The 23,142-nt window shown below is 40.4% G+C and overlaps 1 protein-coding gene across 2 annotated transcripts in view; it reads right to left on the bottom strand.

Annotated features, from left to right (window-relative positions):
* The window catches only part of LOC103463880 (cyclin-dependent kinase-like 5), a 49,398-nt gene that overhangs the window by 6,293 nt on the left and 19,963 nt on the right, over positions 1 to 23,142 (bottom strand). The window contains exons 4-16 of one of the 2 annotated variants that reach the window (XM_008407560.3): positions 15,789 to 15,834; positions 15,006 to 15,142; positions 14,789 to 14,909; positions 14,242 to 14,301; positions 12,612 to 12,702; positions 12,322 to 12,511; positions 7,835 to 7,915; positions 6,739 to 6,905; positions 4,823 to 5,867; positions 3,537 to 3,638; positions 3,083 to 3,188; positions 1,670 to 1,793; positions 1,348 to 1,453 (exon numbers count right to left, since the gene is read on the bottom strand). In XM_008407560.3, coding sequence (XP_008405782.1) covers positions 1,348 to 1,453; positions 1,670 to 1,793; positions 3,083 to 3,188; positions 3,537 to 3,638; positions 4,823 to 5,867; positions 6,739 to 6,905; positions 7,835 to 7,915; positions 12,322 to 12,511; positions 12,612 to 12,702; positions 14,242 to 14,301; positions 14,789 to 14,909; positions 15,006 to 15,142; positions 15,789 to 15,834 — 2,376 coding nt within the window. The remainder of the gene's footprint in view (positions 1 to 1,347; positions 1,454 to 1,669; positions 1,794 to 3,082; positions 3,189 to 3,536; positions 3,639 to 4,822; positions 5,868 to 6,738; positions 6,906 to 7,834; positions 7,916 to 12,321; positions 12,512 to 12,611; positions 12,703 to 14,241; positions 14,302 to 14,788; positions 14,910 to 15,005; positions 15,143 to 15,788; positions 15,835 to 23,142) is intronic. The other variant, XM_008407561.3, reaches the window with a different exon arrangement.

Here is a 23,142-nt window from a genome sequence, read left to right as displayed (position 1 = left end):
TGAAATAAATAACCCAGCGGAGAAATTATTTCCAAACAATACATTTTTTTCCACCAGCTCTGGGTGCCTGATTCCCTGAGGCCAGATTGCGTTTATTTGTGCTCTGTCATCAGCAGTATCTCCCCCCCACTCACACCCACCCACTGTCAGCATCTGAACAAACTGCCGATTATAAATAGAAATGTGAATGGAGTCTCAAACACTGGCTCCATGCTGCACCATTAGCGCTGCAGAGGTGGTAGACAGTTTAATATGTCAAAATATGGTGGCTTAGGAACTATTCCCGCAGCTCCTCCCCCGCCCCCACTCCCTTTCTGATCTATACTCTGTTATCAAGTCAGTGGGTTTGCAAAGCTTGATCTCATGGTTTAGCGCTATGTTGATAAGCAGCGAATCACATGTGCTCAGCCGAAGCCTAAGCACTCTTGAATCGCTTTTAGATGAGCCAAATACAAAAAAGGGACCTGTCTGATACATTAACTTAAGTGGAATAGAGTTTTTTTTTTTTGCACCACCAACAGTGCAGCACTTTTCTATTTCTATTTAGATTTCACAAGGGTGGAGAGTGCAGAGAGGGACCTCTGAATGTTGATAACAATCTCTCTGGATTATTAGGTTTTATTTAGGTTGTGGGACAGAGGCCTTGTATACACGCAGCCAGGTCTTTATAAAGATCACTATTCATGACACATTGTTTGAAAACAATGAGTTTCTATAAATAATTGTTTTAGAGATATTAAACAGTATTTTCATGTGAATGAAAGGTCAAAACACATGAAAATGTGTTTATTTTTGCAGGTATCTGACTGCATGTGGATTAGACCTCAGATGTCCATTGTTTTTGTGTCTGATCAGCCATTTCTGCCTTTTTTTGGACATGTGATTTGGATCATTATGCTACTGAAGGATCCAATGAAGAACTCTTTTTAGTTCCCCTCCATGTCAGCGAACAGCAAGCTGCTTGAACTTCATGGACATGTCCTCCTGAACATACTTAATTGAGCAACGTCTTACTACAACCTCTTAGGAGAAGATGACATGCTGGTTCATACTTTACACTGGAGGACCAGGAAAGAACTGAAGCGAAAGAATAACGCAATATTTCCCCAGATTATATTTATAGTTTTTTTAATCCTTGTTGTCTCTGAACAATGCAGTCAGTGCATAAACAGCAGATCTGTTTATGCTGTTTATGCACAGCATATGCACAGCATAAACATGAACAAACATGAACAAACATCATTTGTTCATGTCGAACATGAACAAATGACATGTTCGACAACAAACATGTCATTTGTTGTCGAAATGACATGTTGACATGAAATGTCTTTAAAGAATTTCACTTACCATTTGATTTTTCTTCTTTTTCTTTTTTATTGCTCTAAAGAAACCCTGCTTCTCCTTCTCTTTGGATGGCTCCGATGCATTCAGGACAACAGTATCTGGGCCAGTCCTGAAAATAAAACAAAGAGCACAGAGGTTGAATCCCAACTGAGATAAAAAAAAGAAAGAAAAAACAAGTAACAAAGATCTAATAACTTGCGCTAAAGCCGCCATGTAATTCGGGGATGATTTAACTGAATGTAGCAGCATTGTCATTAGAAATGGTAAATTAATTTGTCTTTCTTCAGCAAAAGAACGTTCTTCAGCGAAGAAAGAATCTATGTACCAGGGGTCGAAGGCAGGCTGGCGCTTGGAGTGATTTGTCAAACTGCTGCCGTCCCCAGACAAGCCGGAGTCCCGACCCGGGCCCCTGCTGTCGTGGAAAGAGTTGTCTGGCCGGGGAGATGGCACTGTTTGGCAAACAAATGACGGAAAGCAGAATAAACAGATGCAAAATGCAAGATTTTTCATTTCACCACTTAAATCTTTTTTGTTATATATTAAAGATGCATAAAAAATGCAAATAAATAATACAATTCATTTTTGAATAGTAAAATAAAACATTTGTTGTCTAAAATGTGGTAGCAGCATTTCTTTTGTGAACGTTTGGTCATTTGTAGCAAAGGATGCATCTGCAGCTAAAAAAAGAAAATCTTTTAACATCAACATGTGAGAAGCTCAGACCTTCCTGCTGGACTTAACATCAATATAATGTATTTCTGATGTCTGTTGATTATTTTTCGGAGTAAAAATAACTGGATACCATCAGATGCTTAATAGGAGATTTTTTTTAAAGAATTTGAACCAGGTGAAGTTAAACTAGGCCACTTGAGGAGTTCTGGGTTAAATGTATTTACAGCAGTCCAGCACTTTGGAAAATAAAAGAAAACAAAGTATTATGGGTTAATGAATGAATGTTAATGACCCTGTGTTGATATTCCTATTTATTCCTAATAACTGCACAGAATGTTCTGTTAGAGTTTTGTATAGTATATTATGACTATTACTATTATCATTATTATTAATCCAGTTTGGGTTTTTTTTAGAGCTTCAACCTCACAGCAGGCTGGCTAGTCCCTTCAGACTAGCCAGCAGCAATTAGCAAAAACCTGGTGGAACTGCTTAGCTCATTTGCTGACTAAAAACCCAGCTGTTCAGAATTGCTTTTGAAGCTTTATCAGTGAAACATTAAACAGTCTGATGTGTTTCAGTTGTTGACTGTGTGCTCTATGACTTTGTATCGTGTTTTTATGATACAAAGCACTTTGAAAAGCCTTGTTGCTGAAAAGTGCTACACAAATAAAATCTGATTTGATTTTGATTTGATTATACGAGCTAACTCTCAATGAAACGCTGGTTAAAATGTTAACAGAGGAGCCATGCTGTGATGACTTCCTGAAGCAGACTTCCTGAAGGAGTTTGAGAAAGAGCAGGAGCTTCTTAAAGAGACAGAGGCCTAATTTTAAGGTGTTAAATTACAAAGTCAAATGTATTTTTAGTCATATTTGATATATACAGGATTTATTTTTAACAGCTGAAGTTAACACTTGCTTGTTACTTGATTATGCTACAAAATGACACAAAATGCCCGGAAATATGAACTACTGCACCTTCACTAAACTTCCCTAAAAAAAAGGTCCAGGGGGTACAGATTTAAGCCACCATGTTTGCCTCCACGGTGCAGCAGTGGGAAACAAACCTCTGTAGAAGCTGCCCACCCTCCTGGGCATGGATTCACTGTAGATGTTGCGATTCTCCTTGGAAGAGCCTCCGTCTTCTGCTTGCTGCTCATGATACAGGCCAACCTGAGTTGACAGCAGAAACACTAATATAAAACCTATTGCCGAGCAAAGCGTCTCATCAGAAAAAAAAAAAAAAACTTTTATTGGAAAAGAATGTGGGGGAGTTTTTACCTACAATCACTGATAATAATAAAACAGCTGCAGTGACGAACTTGACTGTGCTACCATAAGGAGTCACATTAGATGGAAGCAAAGCACACAGAGAAAAATAAAGAGGCATCTGATGCAGAGAGAGAGAGATGGAGAAAGAGAGACAGAGAGCAGTTCATGACAGCAGCATCCACCCACATCCGCTCTCTCGGAAGCCTGGATGTGGGTGGGGAATGGTGGGTGCGAAGCAGAATGTCGGACCTCGCTTTTTTGCCGCTGTGTGTGAAAAGATGCAGTGTTGTCCCTGGTGGAATCCCTTATTGGGGGTCTGCTGTGGGGAACTTCAGTGGGTGCCTGCTCGCTCTGTCAATGGAGACACGGCCAAGCATGAAGACGAGCTCAGCATCACAGCACATGCAAATACACACAAGCGCAAAAGCCATTTATGCCATTTGTGTATGTAAGCACACGGATCGGATGATTCATCCTACATCCTAACAAGAACATGTTTTGTTTTTTTTTATTTAGATGTTTTGCTGCTTTTTTCTGTCTACGCAATTAAGTGGGTCACCAGATCCAGCTTCACTTCTAAGGACAAATCCTGACTTTTTTCGAATGCAGCTAAGGCTGTCGCAATAATAAATTAATAAATTAATCAATTAATCGCATGATAAATTAAAATGAGCTTGATCTTTTCCATTCAGATGATTTCATTCTTTTTCTTGAAGGGTAATGTTTTCAGAGACTTAATCATACATTTTATATATGGTTTTGCTTATTTTACTGTTTTTGCTGGTTGTGTTTTATTTTTTTATATGTAAAATATCTTCCAATTCCAGTGTAAAGTGTGGAAAATTAAAGTTTACTGGTTTTTCTGAAGCTATCTTGCATTATCAAGCCATTGTTAATTATTTTGCCGTTTTTATCCCTGTATTTATTATTGTGATTTAACATCAACCACCTGGCTATAATTTCAGGTATTTACATGTAAATGTTCATTAATACGTATTAAAAAGAAACTTGAACGTGAACATAAATCTACATTATGTAACTTTTATAAGCATGCTTTTTACATCTTTGTCATTAGACAGATAATCTATGAAAAAAATCCAGGTCCTCCGCCTTCTCCCAGTGCTAACTAGAAACAACCTATCAGAGCCAGGAGGCGGGTCTTAGCAAGGTCATCATGGCTGTGTGTATGCTGTCTCATTTTATACCGTCACAACAAAGTGGCAGTTTTAGCAAATATGTAAACAACATATGTTTTGTAAGAGTTACATAGTGCAGCTTTAAATGAGCTAAAAAAAACACAAAAAAAACAGCTTCACTTATCGCAACAATCGCCAGGACAATTCATCATTAGTTATTGTGACAGGCCTGTGTGCTGCAATGCTGCAGGAAGAAATCCTGCGCGGCATTGCTGGACAAACAGGAGACTGAGGCAGAGTTATCCAACGCAATCTGGTGTAGGTGTGTGATATGAACGGCCTCTGTGGGTGTGGGCTTTCCTTAGATCAAGAGAGGTCCACTGTGGGCGGATCACTGACCCTGCTCATGTCGTCCTCCCTGGAGGAGCTCCCGGAGTGGCGCGGCAGCGTGCGGTGCTGGAGCTGGGGCGACAGGAGCTGGAGGCTGCTGGCTCTGGTGGGGATTCCCTGGCCGACCAGCAGGCCCTCGTCTCCGCCGTGTGTCCTCTGGTGATCCCGCCGCACGTACATGGAGTGGCGGTGCGGCCGTTGCTGCGAGGAGAAAGGGCTGGTGTAGCCCTGACCGTATGACAGAGGGTCGCGCGGTGCGGACAGAGAGTGGCCGTGGCTCCTCTCCGTGCTGCCGTCTCCCGGGTCCAGGGAATCGGGCGACTTGGCCTCCTCCGAGGCCTTGTGGCGGGTGGATGAGCGCCTGTACGAGGAGTCCAGCGTGTTGCTCTCTCTCTCCGAGCGCATGCCCCCTCGGCCGGTCGTGCCGGGCCCGAGCCGCTCCAACCTGCGGGACGCCGGGCTGCTCGGAGCCGTCAGGTCGAGGCAGCTGGACGGGAAGTAGCGCGACGTGGGCTCGTCGGCGTACAGGTGCACGTCGTTTAGGTTTCCCACCGACTTGGCGTCGCTCAGCGTGCCGTAGCTCTTGGACAGGTTCAGGTAACCGAACTTGGAGGAGGAGGGCGCTGAACAGTGGGAGTCCACGTAGTTGTGTCGGCTGTGTTTGTCCCCCGACTGCAGCGTGTTGGTCTTGCCTTCCACAAAGGAGTGGCGGTTCTGCTGCGAGCGGAAGTTGGATTTGAGGTACTTGGCTCCGGGTCCGTCCAGCACCTTGGAGCCCAGGCTGATCTCGAAGTCGCCTTTGCCCTTGGCCTCGCTGGGGCTGAGCAGGTGAGGCAGGTTGCTGCCGGCCAGGTCCATGCTGTAGGCAGTGGAGTGGTTGAAGATCTGCGGCTGGTAGTTCTTGGGATGCAGGGTGGGGCTGAGGTTGATGGCCGCCGACATGTTGCCGTTGAGGAAGCTGTCGTTGCCCGGGAGGATGTCTTCCTGTCGGGGTAAGCTAGAGCACTCCCTGCTGCTGGACCGGTGGCTTCCTGAGCTCTTCCCGCCATGGCTCCTGGGTGAAAGGACACCGTGAGCATCTAGAGCTAACAACTCAACCAATACGCTGAAGAGTCGTTGGTGCATTGGCAAACACAGATTGAAATATTTGCATTCTTGATCTAGAAAAAAATATCAAACTTGTGACTCTTACAATTCAGGCCTGTAAAGGAATTTAAACGGGTTTTCAAAATGTTGAAAATATTTAGGCCAAATTCCAGACCGAAATTCAAGTCATAATTTCTGGCAAGGCTTAAGTATTTCTATTCAGATGGTCTACATCCCAACTGCACCCAACTGCATGATCTAGAGACAATTTACAAAAAAGAAAAGCCCACAGAGGTTTTACAAAATAGTTAGTCATTTCAGTTTGGGACATAAGTGTCATAACAAACTGTTCCTAAAATGCTTCCAATGGATAAACACAGCTAAAATGTGATGTGGCGCTGACTCCTATTGGTACTGTTAGCTCTTAGCTGACCGTGACTTCTACAGAACTGCAAAGAGAATAGCATGTCAACTAAAGCTGCAGTATGTAACTTTAATTTAAAAAATATATTTTTTTACATATCTGTTAAAACTGTCACTTTGTCATGACATGACACGAGATTGATTGACAGCGCTAAGACCCTCCTCCTGCCTCTGATTGGCCTTTCTGACCGGGAGCAGGGCATTTCTGCAGATGACTTTAGAACCACTAGAGGGAGTTTGGAGGAACTAAATTTTTTTCACAGATTATCTGTCTTATATTAAACCATCACAACATAGTGATAGACAGTCTTATCAAATATGTAAAAAAATAAAAAGTGACATATTGCAGCTCTAAAACAGCTGAACACCCGGGAGATTTTGACACGCCTGAACCAGCTCCGGCTCTCGCCGCTGACCTGCTGGGGGTGGTGTTGTCGCCGTGGTGAGGCTTCCTCTTGGCTGAGCGTACAGGTGTGGGCGTGGGCGGGCCGGGCCGGTCCACCAGCCGCAGCGTCTGGAAGGCGTGATGGTTCAGACACTGCTCTGTGAGGAAGCGCTCCGTCGGGTTGAGCAGGAGCAGGTTCTGATGCGGGACAGGGAGATGGGGGGGGGAGCCAATGAGTCCTCCGAACACACACACCGCACATCAAGACCTCACAAACAAGCTGGAACATCCAGTCATGCCTTTTTATGAGTCATCTTCATTATCATGAAAGTCAAGCTGCTGCTGCACATAATTGTGTCTTACAGTCACTAAACAGGCAAAACATTGACATAAAACATGATTTATGACACCTTTTTTCTCTCTCTCTCTTTCTCTTATCGGCATGTTTAATAACCTATCTTTGTAGCCTTTAATAAAAGACATGGACGTGAGGACGGTTCGTGAACTCGCCTCGTCCTGCTTCTACGTAACTAAAACTCACTTTGACAGCAACATCTCTCGCTTCTCTCAAAAAGGCAGACAAAGAACAAAACTCTCTTCGGTAATGCGGTGGCAGGAATCGATGAAAAGTTTTGCAAAATAAATGTTTGACCGCATCTCCAAAGGCTGATTATTAACGAGGGTGACGTGTGTGTCCTCTGTGAAGTCGGTCCAGGGGTGACATCGTGTTAGTGGTGAGTCATTTATCTGCTAAAAAAAAACAAAAAACACCCGGGTGCAAAAAAGCGCAGTCCACATTCTTGACACAGAGCTCCTGTTTACAGTGCAGCCGCAGCAATAACAACAGGGCTAAGGACCAGGATATGAGCCGAGAGAGGCCGGAGCGGCGTGGAGGCATCCTGCAGTCACGACGTAAACACCAGAGCGAGGATCGAGTTATTAGGAAAACCGGATTTTGATGAAATTTAGGATTTTCTTTTTGTCCTTCTGCTTCTTTTTTTCTTTTTATAATGTTACTATAAGGAGGAATTGACTGGAACTGGCAAAGAGGTGAAAGCAAGAAGCTAAAAATAAATCTACCAGCTCAGCAAGGCAGAATTGATCTTTGCCAGCCCTTTTCTTCTTACCTTCAGCAGATCGAGCAGGCCTCCGCCGATGATCCCCAGGTACCTTCGTTCCAAAGTTTGGGGGTGGTTTACAGCAGGAAACTAAAATACAGTATTTTAAAGAACGTTATTTGAGACCACTGACTGAATAGACCCCACAATTTGTTTATTTCCAAGGAAGACACCATGGACTAGACATAAGATAAACCAAATACTATCTAACAAAGAATCTTAACAGTTTGGTGAATTTTTCTCCTTTCTGGACATCTAGAAACACGTGAGCTTATTTTTAAAAAACACAATAAAACTGACCTCGCACACAAACAGATGCACAGATTTCACACTCTGACCAAGACAGAAGAACAGCCGCTGTTCTTTTGTCTTTCTAAAAATATCTCAGTGCATACATGTGAGCCCTTGAAGGAGTAAACTCGCTCCGGCTGGTGGTGATATTCCTCTGAAAATGTAAGCAAACAGTCTGGAAAAAGTGTGCTATATTTTCTTCCCAACAGCTAAATAAGTATAAATTAGAGGTGTGTCGATCGGTAACCGATCATAATCGGCCGATTTTCGTGAAAAAGTGCATGATTGGTGATCGGCGATCATTGGCTCTTGTTGCCGATACCGATCACCTGCATCTCATTTCACAGCCTGCCTGTGCAGCTGGTCTCCTCTTTCCTTCACACTGCGCAAACGCGCAGCAACAAATCCTAAGCGATGTGGAACTATAACGCACTGAGTGAATGGGGAAGTTTGCGTGTTGTGGCGGAAAATTGAAGCACGTCAAAATGCATCAACACAATGCAGCTAATAAAACATAAAAACAATGCCATACTTGAAGGAGTTTGGCTACATCGAGGCTCACTGGAGTAAAAAATACATATGGAGGATCAGATAGCAAGTAAAGCAGTGCACAGCTACAAACACTCACCCGGATTAGCATGACGGTCAGAAAGCTAAACAAATAACCCGCAAAATTATTTAAGTCTTCGAGCTGCGATGTAAGACGCTGCTACGCGCTACAGGTAGTCTTATTTCACAGACGGAGCGCTGCTTCTGCTCCACCTGGTAGTGACTCTCACACCAAACCTCTGTTTAAAGCTGCAGCATCTAACCTAAAAAAATACATTTTACATACGTATTAAAACCTTCGCTGTCCTAACATGAGACAGATAATCTCTAAAAAAATAATCGATCTCCTCCCTGCTCTGCATAATTACTCCACTCAGTCAGAAACAGCCACTCAGAACTAGCAGTAATCAGCTAGCCGCCATGCTATCAGGAAGTTTTCATTCAGTAACTCTGGGTTGTTTATTGTAATGGAACCTGTATTCACCTTTGAATGTTAAGTTTTATACTTGAATTTTTTTGGCAAAGTTGAGAGGTTTTATTTTGCTCTTTGCATTATTTAGCCTCTTATCAGTCTGTTAAAGATAGTATTACCGATAGCAGTACAATTTGCACAATGCCTGTTTTGTTTAGTTCTTGGAAAAAGTTATTAAAAACAAGTTTTTGTCTAAATTAAGTTTTTGTCTAAATTAAGGTGAATTCATGGTTCCTTTTTCCACATAATGTAACCGGTAGTGTTTATGATGAAAAATAAAAAATAAATAATTATGTGATCGGTATCGGTGATCGGCCCTCATGGGTGATCGGTATGGGCAGGAAAAAACCTGATCAACACATCTCTAGTATAAACAGTAAAACACTCTTCACTCCACTAATAACCTTCGTTTAAGTAGTTAGCTTTCATGCTTGCTTATTTATTTTCTTAATTTTATTGTTAAAATATGTTAGTGTGATTAATAAGGAAATTAATTGTTGGTTATAATTGACCAGATCCAACCATTCGATTTACAACGGACAAATTAACAATGTAACTCAGAGAATAAATACAATTCCATAATATATTCCTCCCATTCATCTATGGGATGTATGCAATTTAGACTCCCTGACACAGTTGATTTTTAAATGCACCTTAAACAGATTTTTAAGAATAATAAGAAATAACGAATATCATTTGTTGAGACTGATTTGAATTTTAATAGAAAATATAATTAAATAGCTTTTTAGTTGTTGTCTTTAATTAGCCACGGTTTGTGAGGCATTATTCTTCCTTAAACATGTTTGGTCAGTCTGGCAGGAAAATGGTTACATAAACACCTCTTTGTGTTTTTGTGCTGTTTTGGCCACGTTTACCATATGTTTCTAGTGATTGTGTCACTTGTGGCCACATCTGAAAAAAAAAATGAAATAAAAAAAACTATTTCCTTTCCCCTTAAAGATTTTCAAAGTTTGACGGCGGCGTAAACACAACTTTCAAGTGGATGTTGTTGGGATTTCACATGGTAGGCCAGTAGAAACATAACCAGGAAGTGGAAGAAAAATGTCCCTGATGCTTTTACTGTAATGACAGATGCAAATATTTTAGTCTCTACCAGCTTTATCACTTCTTATTGAAATAAATAAATGTCCACATTCACAAAGCTGATGCAATACTGAAGAGTTCAAAATTTCTTTGAACTCTTTGAAGAATCTGAATTAATGACCTACAACAACATCTAATTTGCCTTTGGATTTAATAAAGTATTTTTGAATTTGAATTTTAAACAAACTATGCTATTTTTAAAGACTGCACAGCACTGTTTTTCATATGTTGTAAATTTGCCATTACTGTGCAGTCTCTTACTCTTATTTTTCTGTTTTTATATGTGCATATGTTTTTTACTTTTATGTGAATCTGCATGTCTGTGTCCATCTTTCTCTTGCTACTGATACATCTGCATTTCCTCACTGTGGGACAATATGGGATATGTCGCAAACATATAAGTTTCCTTCCAACTTGTATTTGTCTAAAATAAAAACAAACAAAAGAACGATTGAAGTCTACGATCTTAATGTGACAAAATGTAATATATATGCATGTATATTAAACCCCCTGAAGTCTGGGGCTCTAAAATGACAAAATGAAAAAAGGTTAAGTGGGCTGGTTTTCCTGCTAAGCCAACTAGTGGTGGAGTTATTCCCCGTCCCTGTAAATCTTCTCTGTGTACATTTTACAGGCATGTAATGGAAGCCAGTGGATGCTGCTTTAAACGATGCTTTAAACGTTTTTTTAAACACCACAGAAGACGTCACGACTGTGAGTGCTTCTCACATCCACAAGCTGCTCTTTTCAAATCACACGTCTGAAAGCAGCAGTAGACGGCCAGCGCGACACATCCATCAAACATCCTGTGTTTCTGGCTGTTTTTTTTGTTTGTTTTTTTAATTATCATTTTACAAACACTGAATGTTTGAATCGAAAGCAGTTCCCTTTTTTGTTTTCTTTTGCATTCTTAATCTCCTCGTGTTGTTAAGATAATTGCAGGAGAGGGGCTTAAAAACTAACGTCCACTGATGAGTTAGGCTTATAGACTAAATGAGTGGGCGCACATTTAGACGACAAACGCGCACAGAAATCTGGTGGAGGGTGAGATTTTTTTTTTCTCTCCATTTAGCAAATACTACAATTTCTGGATCTCAATGTCAAACACAAACACGTCTTATTGGAGAGTATGACCTGATATTAACACTAAATTCAGGATCAACATGACAAAAATGTTTTTGCAAGAATCAAAGGAGACTTGTTATGCAAAAGGCACATTTTGCATGTTTTTATACTTCCATTTGGGTTTCTACTGCTTCTAAAAACAACCTAAGTGCTTAAAACCCTCCCCCAAAAAAACACCCAGCCATTTTTTGGCAATAAGTTAATGGTTTTTGTTGTCTCGAAAATGAGCCGTTTCAAAAACCTTCCGAATGTAATGCCACAAATGAGCAGGCAGATCTACCCCAGGGAAGACCAGACCGTTACCTAGCAACACAAATGGAGCTTGAGCACGTATGGAGAGCTGCATTTTTGTTTGTTGTGCAGGAGGTTCCACTTCTGCTTTTCAAGGATGTGCAATGGTGTGATTGTGTATCTTTTTGAAGCCATCTTTAAGTGCGAGTGTAAACTTTGAGTTGGGGGGACGTGGCCAGCAGCAGCCGGTTTGTATTTAAAGTGACAGAGCCTTAAAACAGCTCATTTTATACAGAGATCAAAACAGGCAGAACTGTGCAAACTGAAATCTTGTTATCTAATATATATTTTTAAAAAAATCATGAACATGTTTTATCTTAATCTGTTCATGGAAGCTTTTGAAGAAATTTATAGATGTTTTTTTTTTCAAGAAAAACATCACTTTTCAAGAGGATCGGTTTGAAAACAATTCAAAATGTCTCCGGCTGCAGCAAAGAGGGGAAGGAGAAGGAAAGGACAACAGAGGTTTGATGAGCCGCCATTCTGCCATAGAAGACTTATCACAGCCTTCCTTCACAGTGCATACAGGATATATGATACACCATGAGTCACAGTGATCCAAACGGTCATGGCACAGAAAACTCAGCCAGAAAAAAAAAAAGATGCAGCAGTTGAAGGCAAATATATATATATATATATATATAAAGAAGATGGAGGTAGTTACCCTGAGCCCGTGGAAGCGGGGGTTATTATAGAAGAGCTTCATCTGCTCTGGAGGGAGGGGTCCCAACACTTTCTGGATGGTGAAGAGCTGGTCAATCTCGCTCTCTCCTGGGAACAGGGGCTGCCCGTCGCTCAGCTCGCCCAAGATGCAGCCCACCGACCACATGTCCACCGCCTTCCCGTAAGGAGCCCTGCCAGCAAGGATTTAAGGGGTTGATGAACGGAGGCGTGGCTCGACAACGGCCGATTGAACCAGACCGCCGAGCAAAGCTAACGAGACGGCGGGCGTACCCAAGCAGGAGCTCTGGAGAGCGGTACCATCTCGTAGCCACGTACTCGGTGTAATTGGCGTCCGTCCCTTCGGAGAGATTACGAGCAAAACCTGCAAAGTGAAGACAGGGTGAGCGATGTAATTAAGGAAGGTTTCTAATACGCTCTACACACGGATGAGCTTCTTTTTTTTTTTTAAATGGTACAAGATCAGGTTCTTCCTCCGTGCTAATACGTAAGTGAGAAAGTGAGATATGTATTAAATGATTAAAATAAATGCTGCACTGACATGGAGGATGTGCTTGGCTGAATTGGAAATAGGACTGTGAAAGTCATAAATGTGTTCCTGGCAACTTTTTACAAATGTTTTTCGTCATTCATGTACATTTCAAATCATGACGTTTAAGCACATTTTCAAGATTAGATGCCTTTTTTAAATTCATATTTCAGATTTCTTACAAGTATGCACTACTTTGTGTTGGGTGATCACATAAAATCCCAATTACACAGTTTTTGTTTGACATGACAAAATATTAAAATGTTCAATAGGTTTGAATTGTTGTGGAAACGAGAATGAAACTGCTTTTCGCTCTGCATGTACAGAACAAAATAAATTTACTAATGCAGAAAGAGGCTTTCTCTACATTGTTTCACTTTGAACAAAAGAACAAAATAATTATAGTGGCATTTATCAAATACAAATAATTTTTGAAATTTTAACTAAGTGCAAACAACAGAAGTTTGGTCTGATTTAACTTCAGACAGCAAGGAAAAAAAGGCCTATGTCTTTATTATTCAGTGTATGTAACTTGTTTCAACTACAAATTCAGGCCATTTACCGAATTTATGTTTTAAATGATGGGTAAAAATAGAAAGTTAAAAAAAAAATCCTAAACAGTTAAGAAAACAAAACAGAGCACAAAAAAGTAACTCTCACATTTTTACTGGTTCAAAGCCTGGGTCAAGGGTCAATAGGAATTGTGACATTAAAAATACATTTGTATTACACGGGGTCAAATATGCCACTTTTCGTGCAGTGTGTCTTCCAACAGCAGCCAACCACGCAGGTTTGATTGTTACATCATTTAGTTGTTTCTAGCAGCTTTTAGAACAACGAAAAGCTACTTTCTTGACTGGAGAATTAACAACAATGTTCTGGAAGCTTGCTGGTCTCTTCCGCAATCAAAACAAAGCACGGTGAGAACGACACCGCAGGAGAACGCGCGCCCAAACATGAACCTTCGCAGCGGAGACTGTTTGCCCTATGTCTGTTCTCTCAATGCCTTTTGGCTGACACAGAGCAAACAGCAGGCCGTCAGTCTCTCACTCCAGATTGCCTGCGTCGTGTCAGCTTTGCCATGTTTTACGTCCCTCCCCTCTGCTTGTTGTGGTGCCACGAGACTGAATCAAAAGCCTGATTAGGTTCTTGTTTCCCCAACACGTTTCATTAATTGAGATGAGCGAAGACAGCAAGTAGAGCAGTGTGACAGGGCCGCATGCGGAGCTTTAGACAACCAGACGAAGCTCGCCTGAACTCCTCAAGCACTGATATGTCAGCCAAATATGGCCGCTGTTGGAAACACTCTTGACTGTATGGCAACTTTTTCCCGCAGCTGCACCGAACGTGAGGATTTAACGAGAGGTGTCTCACCAAAGTCGCACAGCTTGAGGACGTCATCGGAGCTGATGAGGAGGTTTTCTGGCTTTATGTCTGCAGAGGAAGAAAACAGACCGGGGAGTGAGACGACCTGGACTGGCTTGCGTCACTGCTTGAATTCATCTCATTCAAAAGAAAAACAGCACTGTTCGTCTTTATAGGGGGAAACAAAAAGCAACAACAACAACAACAAAAAAGCCCTCTACAAGTAAAAATGGACAGATTGCAGCCGGGTAAACGACAGGCCTTTGGATCCCTACTCTGTTGCTACGGTGCCAAAGGCTCACATGGGCCATCTGGTGTCCTGATCTGCTGCCAGCCATTCACCCAAAGCTTCACTCGTGAACAATACAGAATGGCGTCGGGATCCGTCAGTTAACCTTTTCAAACTAGACTTCACTCAAGATGAAATTTACAGCTCAGTTCTACTGTGATCTGCTCTCTGGTGGCTTCATGAGTTTCTCTCAGACTGGAGGGCCTTTTTGCTGCCTCATCACCAAAACATAAAAAGCCCAAAACCTAAGGTGAATCTGGACATTACCTCTGTGGACAATGTCGTGCTTATGGCACCAGTGAATAGCTTTGATTAACTGGAAGATGTAGCTGCGCACTTTGTCGGTCGGGACACCGGTGGGTAACTCCTCAAGCAGTTCAAGCATATTCTAAAAGAGAACAAGGAAATCCAAAAAAACGCCACGTCAGGTCAGATCAGGTGGGCTTTTATGTTTAAAAACCACGTCTTGTTTGTAGAAACTTACCTTCTCCACATACTCAAAGACAAGATAGAGCTTCCCTCGTCTGCGGAAGGCCTCTTTGAGCTCGACAATGTTCTCCTGCTTGAGGGTGCGGAGCATCTTAAGCTCCCGTAGTGTTGTTTCTTTAACCTCCTCATTTTCTGCATGAAAGGAAGGGAGAGGGGGAAACAAATCCATTGTATAGAAGAACTTCCATTTGGGGGACAAATCAAGCAAAGGGTGAAATATTATTTTAAGGGGATTCTGTCATAACGACTCTCCTCCCAGCCTTTAAAGTTCCAAAACAAAAATACTCCAATGGGTTCTCCGTGGGTAGCAACAGGTAGTCTGTTTCTGGAACACATTTCCAGAAACAGATTCTTTGAAAAACATAGACCAAATATGAACTGGTCATTGCTTACAGTTCAGATGTAAATTAATCTAAACTTAATCTGATCGCACTAGTTCAAAAAGTGTGTCCAGTAACAAACTACCGGTTGTCACACCTGGCCTTTTTGCAGAGTATTTTTGTTTTGGAATTTAAAAGTTTGTGACATTTAAGTCAACAAACCACTTAAAGAAGCCTCTTATAGTCCATACTGACATTTGACAAAGAAAACATGTCTGATTACTTAATGGGAGGGTCTAAAAGTGATCAAATTATTCACAAATTTAGATGCCAAACTAGCTTAAGCATATTGTTACATTTAAAAAAAAAATATATATATATATATATATATATATATTGGATAGAACTTATGTTTTGCAAGAATTTCAACAAATAGTCTTAATTGGATTTTTTTTTACCTTCACTGTCCTTGAATTTCTTAATAGCCACAATTTCATTGGTTTCCTGCATTAGAAAGAAAATTCACTCTGTGAGAAATCAATGCTGTTTATCCTAGCATATGACATATATAGTTACAACAAGAGCATTGGAACGAAACAAACCAAAAAGTGTTTTTTTACCAGCATTTATCATATTAGATCTCAGGGATGTCCAGTCCAATTTGTATTGGCTAACGGTTCTTTCTGATCAATGGTTGCCATTGGTGTCCCTGACAAACTGAACTACACATTTTCAGGTTTTGGTCTACCTTCTATCACCTTATGTCAGCTGCACGCTTAGCGAGCCATGATGAAAGAAACTGTATTCACTGTTGTAGCTTTACAGTCACATTACGAGAACAGTCAGTGTGAGGGGAAAGCTGCACAGACGGCAGCTGAAACATGGTTCATTAAACTTTATGGTGTTCAAAGCATGATAATGTGCCTTTACAGGCAAAGCGGAGCAAATGGTTTACTGCGTGGCAAAAGTCTAGATTTGCCACCAGGATTATATATACCAGCCATAAATTTTGTGCTGTCCTCATGAGTGCATGGCCAGGAAAAACAAAACTAGACAATTGTCTTTTTCAGCAACACCTGATGCACAGATGGAAATACATTAAACAGACATTGCTTTACATTAAAATGTCCCTCACAGAAGAAATGTGGTATAGAAACAGAAACTGTCTGTCGTAGGTATGGCAGACATGAGGTAATGCCAGCAGTTTGCCTCTGTCATCTAAAGTCACTTCTTGTTATCGGTTCACAAAGTTCTATGCCCCACCACCAGCAGCCCCGTTTTCTCGACATGTCCTATTTAGACATGGTATTTCTGCCTGTGGCTCAGAGCTGTGCTCCAGTTCAGCACTCCATCCCTCCCTCCAAACGAAGCCAACGGCAGCACCGGATCGCTCCAGCTCGGATCAGGGAGAACAGAGAGCCCTCCTACCGACTCAGAGATATAAGACGACACACTGCGGGGTCAGAGCTGCGTATGCATCACTGCGCTGTCCTTATGCAAGCCTGGCTGAGAGAAGAAACGAGGAACAGCGAAATAACCTGTGTTTTATCCAACCTTTACTCACTAATGGAGGAAAAAATAGACTTCCTCAGTAGGTAACAAGCAATCAAGATTTCTGGATGCGGCACGTTGAAACATCGGGCTTTAAATGGATGTGCGGGAGCAGCACAGCAAGGCTGAAAAAAAAACTTAGCTTGGATTACATTATATGAGCTGTACTGCTCATAATACATTATGAGCAGTACATAACACATGCTGTACTGCATGTACGCTACATGAAAGTTCATGAAAACGTTCATTGTAATGTTTCCATGTTTCTGTTCATCGAAATGCCTCAAAGAGCGTTTTCTAACATTTTAAAACTCCAAAATGTTGTATCATTAAAAACATTTAATCTGGCTATCACACCATTAATGATAAGGGTGAAGTACAAACTTAATTGTAAGTTGCAATTTAATGAAGAGAGATGACTGCACGCCTGTTAGTGTGAAAGAGAAAAAATGATGGTTAAAGTTTGTGTTCATACATCATATTTCTGTAACCCAAATGTTGTGTTTATGTTGTCGGGGACAACAGCTGGGTCATTTTAACCAAATATTGGGTCAGAAATTATGACCCAGTTTGTTGGGCTGAAGAAGAGACCAGAAGGAGCCTCGTTATTCGTCACAGACGATAATTTTTAATGGTTCCACACCATTAAGTAAGACGATGCAAGATAGTGAAAGGATAATGGCAATCTCAATGGCCTGTTTTATTACCTTAGTTCACACTGAAGGAAGAGAAAAAGCAAAGAGCTGTGGAAGGTGTTCATGAAGAAAACATGACAATGTTCAGTCATAACAGGAGTCAAAGGGGAACACTTTCCCTTCAAATGTCTGATTCTTTAACTGGAGGTCTTTGGTCAGCAGGCCACTAAATCACACCGCAGACTACAGATTCAAGCTCAAACCCAGAGATTTTCTTTCATGTAAAAATATTTTGCCTAATAACTATACCATTAGCCATTTTCCTGCTAAGAAAAATGGACAATGCTAGCTGGTGTGCTAGTGTTAGCAAGCACTAAGCTGTGCTAAATAACACTTGCATAAGCTAGTGTTAGCTATAAATATTTAACATTCACATTTTGACCAAAACATTGGCCACAGGTCAGTACTACTATTTGCTTCAGTTGTTTGTGAATAAGTTAATTTTGGACAACCTGAGGTGGTTGAGTTCATTGTTCTTAAATTTGATCATTTGCAATGCAGAGTCGTTCATTTTAATGCCCCATGGTGACAACCATTGGCGTTGTTTATGTACAACAACAAGGTCATCAGTTTAAATCTTTTTAGGAACTTTTCTGTGTTGCATTTGCATATTATCAGCGGATTTTCTGTCTTCTTCTGAAAGACAAACATAGATGGATCAGTTATAATTGTTTAGTGTGTCTGTGTTGTCCAGTGATGGACTATCATCGTGCCCAGGACGTACTTCAATTTAGCATTGCAGACCGCCACCAGAACAACACAGCAAGCAACAAAAATTATTTTTAAAACCCTTCTATGGAATGTAAAAGTCGAGACTAGCATGCTGGGGCTAACCCTCTTGAGCTAAATCAACCCTAACGCTAACATTTAGCCATGACGTAATGTAACACACCAGTTCAACGCTATGACGCTTATCAGAAACAACCATCCTCCACTGTGCAGAGAAAAATGCTGAGCCAGACAAGGCGGCTGTCAATGTTAATTCAACATTTGGAATCGTGGCCAACATGAACTGAACGGTTCCGTTCACTTCCTCCGTTGCCATTGCTAAAACTACAGGCAATTCTAAAGCAGCGCAGAAAATCAATGTCATCATTTACAGCTTCTCCAAATAGCTGTTCGCTGAACTCCCAGACCGAGCCCTGAAAAAAGACGACTCTCAAGCAGAATTGTGTAGGAAGGCAAGAATCAGGCTAACACATGCAGAGCTAGGTTAGCAAAATGACCTTAAGTGGGTTGCTTTAAACTCAGCAAGTTTTAGAGTACATGCCAAGTACTTTAGCTACTATATTTATGAATGCAAATTAAGGTAGCATATGGCTTTCTAAACTGAATTCATTAAATTATTTTACACAATCAATCAATTCTGATGATGTTTTTGATATATATGTAAAAAAGCCCAGTGTTGAGATCAACAAAAACAAATTTAATTAAATTCATTCTCTAAAATTGCAGGTTCATTTCTGTTTTTATCAGACAATTAAAAGGAATATGCTCCGTATCACACAACCTAAATGTCTATGGTTTGAGTGACATAATGCACCAAAATTCAACTTTAATTTCCAGAAAACCAACCAAACCTCACAGCTAGTCACTTTAAAAATCCTTAGAAACCCCATATGTCCAGTTCATTTGGTCCAATACGAAGCACATTACATCATCTATGTGTAACAGTTGAAGCTATTTCTGCTTCAAGTGCAAACCGTAGAACGAGCTGCAGCCAGGAAGCAGATCCTGCAGACGTTTCGCTCGCTAATCTCAACAGACAAGCGTCTCATGCCAGACAAACTGGTTTTCTACGTTTGTTAATAATTCACACACCTATTGAGGGACCAGTGTAGATGCTCTGACCCTTTTTGTAGAACAATTTATTCTAAGATCTTGGGGAATTCCCATGTGGGAGACCGTGTGGCTAATTTATGAGGGAGAAAAAAACCAAACGGGTTGGATTATTATTTAATATAAAAACTCTGTCACTCTTCCATGACCTGAATAGTAAAGATTCAGCCCCTGGAGTCAAACCGAATGCTCTGCTAGATTTACTAGCTCACTTCAAAAATATGAACTATGTTAATCTGTCCCTACAAAGACAAAGCATACTTTCTAATCAGTGATGTCTGAATAAAGAAAAAATAAAACCAAGTACACGGTGGAAATGTGGAAGAATCTGACTGGAGTTAAACAGAAGGCAGTGATGGACAGAAAACCTGTTAGAGGCGTCAAAAGACTTGAGACTGGGCCAGAGCTTCACAATTTTACTTCTACTTCACAATAATGCACCACTTTGTACTGGGCTGTCACATAAAATCCACATTTGTGGCAAAATGTGAATACTTCTACAAGACGATGTAAATCCAGCGCAAAGGTAACAAGACCTGACGACATAAAAGGCAGTTTATGTAGACTAAAGGACCTTTTCACAAATCTTTAAACATTAATATTGGAGATAAATCTTGATTTGTTTATATTTTAAGTCTCTCTCTTATGGAACATGAGGGATTTGGAAATATTGACAGCCATTTGGAAATCTTAAAATTAAAGGTAGGTGGTCTTTCGTCTCTCATAAAAGATGCTACTAGGGTCGGGCGATAAAACTTAAAAATAAAATCTCAGAATTACGATTCAAATTCCAATTTTAATCAATATTTTTTTCTCCTAATGTTTTCCTTAAAAATATACAATTGATATAAAATATGTTAAAAATAGGCTTTTATTTCAATTAATCCTTCTGTGAGATGACCAAAATAAATACAGAATGTAAAACAAAAAAGATGGTGGTTGTTGTTTGAGCTAACAAACAAGAACTATAGAAGTATAGAAAATCAAGGAGTGCATTGGTAAAAAAAAAATCTTTTTTAAATCCCAATTTTCCAAAAATAAAATGTTCAAAAACAGAAAATTTAACAATAAAATCAATTTATCGCCCAGATGTCAAAGACCTGGGCGATAAATCGCTCTGAACCATTCTTCCCATAATTATTGATCTCACACAGCAGGAAAGAAAAAAAGATTTAATTCTGTTAATTAGAAACATTTATTAAAAGAGAAATCTGAATTGTCCCAAATTGCCAAGTCAAAACTTTGTAAAAATCTGGAGTTTAGAAATTCTAAAACTGATTGGTGCGTAGCTTCAAGAGCTTCCCAGATAGTTAATAAGCAGTGATCAAAGGCCACACACTCTGTGACAAGTTTATACCGCTGGAATAATCACAACATTACTGCTTTATTGTTGTTAAGCAGCTGCTGATTGCTTTTATTATTTTACATTTTCATTCAATTAGGACAAACTCATCTAAGCTGGAGCAGTTTACTTAGATCCAGATCTGCCAGCGTTAACAGAATATCACTCATCTTCAAATGATTACTGAAACCATATCTGTCTTTAGTTTTGAACAATACCACAATGCTGTATACAACAATGCCAAAAAAACAAAAAAAGGAAAACACAGTGATGCGGAAAAATTTCATTCAGAAAAGATGATGTACTAACAACATGGAAATGACAGTGTTGTTTTCATTTACAGGCACAGAATAGGTTTGGGTTCATGGAGAAACCATATGCTGCTTTAAAAAAAAAAAAGTTTTTATTCATATCTGATGCAGTGCTGATGTTACAGCATGGTTTCTCAAACCAAAATACACAAAGACAGTGATGGGTGGATTTAGAGCAGCTGGGGCTGCTGCAGCACACCGCCTGTCTCTACATTTTCCCTCCATGTTCCTCCATCTGCATCCCTGTTGGCAACATCTGTACCGGAGTTTCTGCTAGAGCAGCATGATGGATCGGTTTATTAACAAAGTGCTCCAGTTGAACATTTATTTATGTATTTTTGAACACACAAAGTTTTGCCCCTTCACTGCAAAATAAGGTTAGTAATAGTATAGTATGATTAGTATTTTCTCGGCCCGATAGTCGAGACGATTCGCTTCGATCGAGGACCAAAACTGCAACACTTATTATATTTTCAGATGGTGTGGTTCTCTTTCACGTTGCACTGTGTCAAACGATCCAAACGATATGAAAAACCTGTTTCCCTCCTCGCCTGTGGTGGCGCAGCAACAAGAACCACTGAAGGAAACGACACAAAAATGTCCGTCTTGACAAAATGCAAACAGAAATGGAGCAGCGTCAGATTTTAGCGGTTGTAGGATTTCTCCTTTGTCTTTAGCGAAACACTTCAAGCCATTTCCCCCTGCTAGACTCACCTGTTTTGTTTTGGTAGCATTTACCAGTACAACAGGCAGCATCAACAAGTGGGATAGGCCTCAGCGTAAGACGGACTTTAAATAGCCTGTGTCTCTCAGGGGACAAGCAAAACCTCACGACACAGACAGCAAACACGAGTCCCCTCGCCATCTTTTTTTCTTTTTTTTTTTTCTTTTTCACAGACTCCTGATAGGAACTCGTCTGCAACTCTTCCACTCAAGGTGACCCATTTAAGGCTAGATGTAAAAGTCCTTCTCTCTCTTCTGTCCCAGTTTCTACTCACAGGCTGCAAAAATAACTGCTCCCGTCAAAGGAGGTGGCAATCTTTCCATTTTTCTCTCTCTCTCTCCTCCAACTAAATAAACGTCTTATTTGGAAGAAAACGGCGTCTATGTCGATTGAATCAGCTCCTTTTTTTTTTTTTTTGCTGCAAAAGGGAGATTGATTGTGAAACAAAAATAGCTTCGAGTGATGCTGAAATAAAAACATCCTGTCTTGTTCTTGATCAGGACAAACAACAGTTGACCACAGATGGAGGGTGACTCACTGGATCTCACATAGAACGTTCTGAGATTAAGAGATCCAGTCGGTATATGATAGCTCATTTTAGATTGTAGTGTGTTTGTTTTCATCACAGAGTAAACCTGCAGACAAAAGCAATGCAAACTATAGGAATTATAAGACTTCTTTCTCAGGGGAGGAAAGTAGAACAATATGAGAGGAACAATGAAGCAGAAAGAAACAGAAATAACTCTTTAACTACACCGCTCTGTTACAGGATACAACATTTAAGACCTGAGGATATAAGATACTGTATTATTAGGACCTGAGGATATATATAAATGTTTTATTTAGATTACATTATTTTGTAGAAATCATCTTTTTATTTTCATTTTTGGTAAAAAAAAAAATCCATATTTTTGTAGATCATGACTGATTTGTAAAAGCAACAAGAAGGGTAAAACATCCAAGTGGGTGAATACTTCTTATGTAATGTAAGCAACAGTTTTATGTTATAGCGTCGTAATAATAAAATAAGGCAAATTTTGTTTTAGTTGAAATTCAGACTACAAATTAGAATTTTCCTCTGTGGACCAAAATTGGAACATTTGTTACATTTTCAGCTGACAGTTCAGATTTTCAACTGAGCAATCCAAACCATTTGAAAAGCCTAACCCTAACCTCTCACATTTGTTTTGGTTGTATTTACCCAGAATGCCTTGCGCTGTAGTCCACTTTCTGTGTTTAACGCAGCCGTGGGTCTGCTTGCGTTCACATATGTATTCAAACCACGCTTCAACCAAACCAAGACCGAGGTATTTAGTGAAAGTTCGCCTTTTCGGTCCGCATCAGAGTTCG

The sequence above is a fragment of the Poecilia reticulata genome, chromosome 4 (genome assembly GCF_904066995.2).
Source record: "Poecilia reticulata chromosome 4, P_reticulata-male-v2, whole genome shotgun sequence".
Lineage (NCBI taxonomy): Eukaryota > Metazoa > Chordata > Actinopteri > Cyprinodontiformes > Poeciliidae > Poecilia > Poecilia reticulata.
Note: the sequence above shows the minus strand (reverse complement) of the source record. Positions and strands in the feature narration are given on the sequence as shown.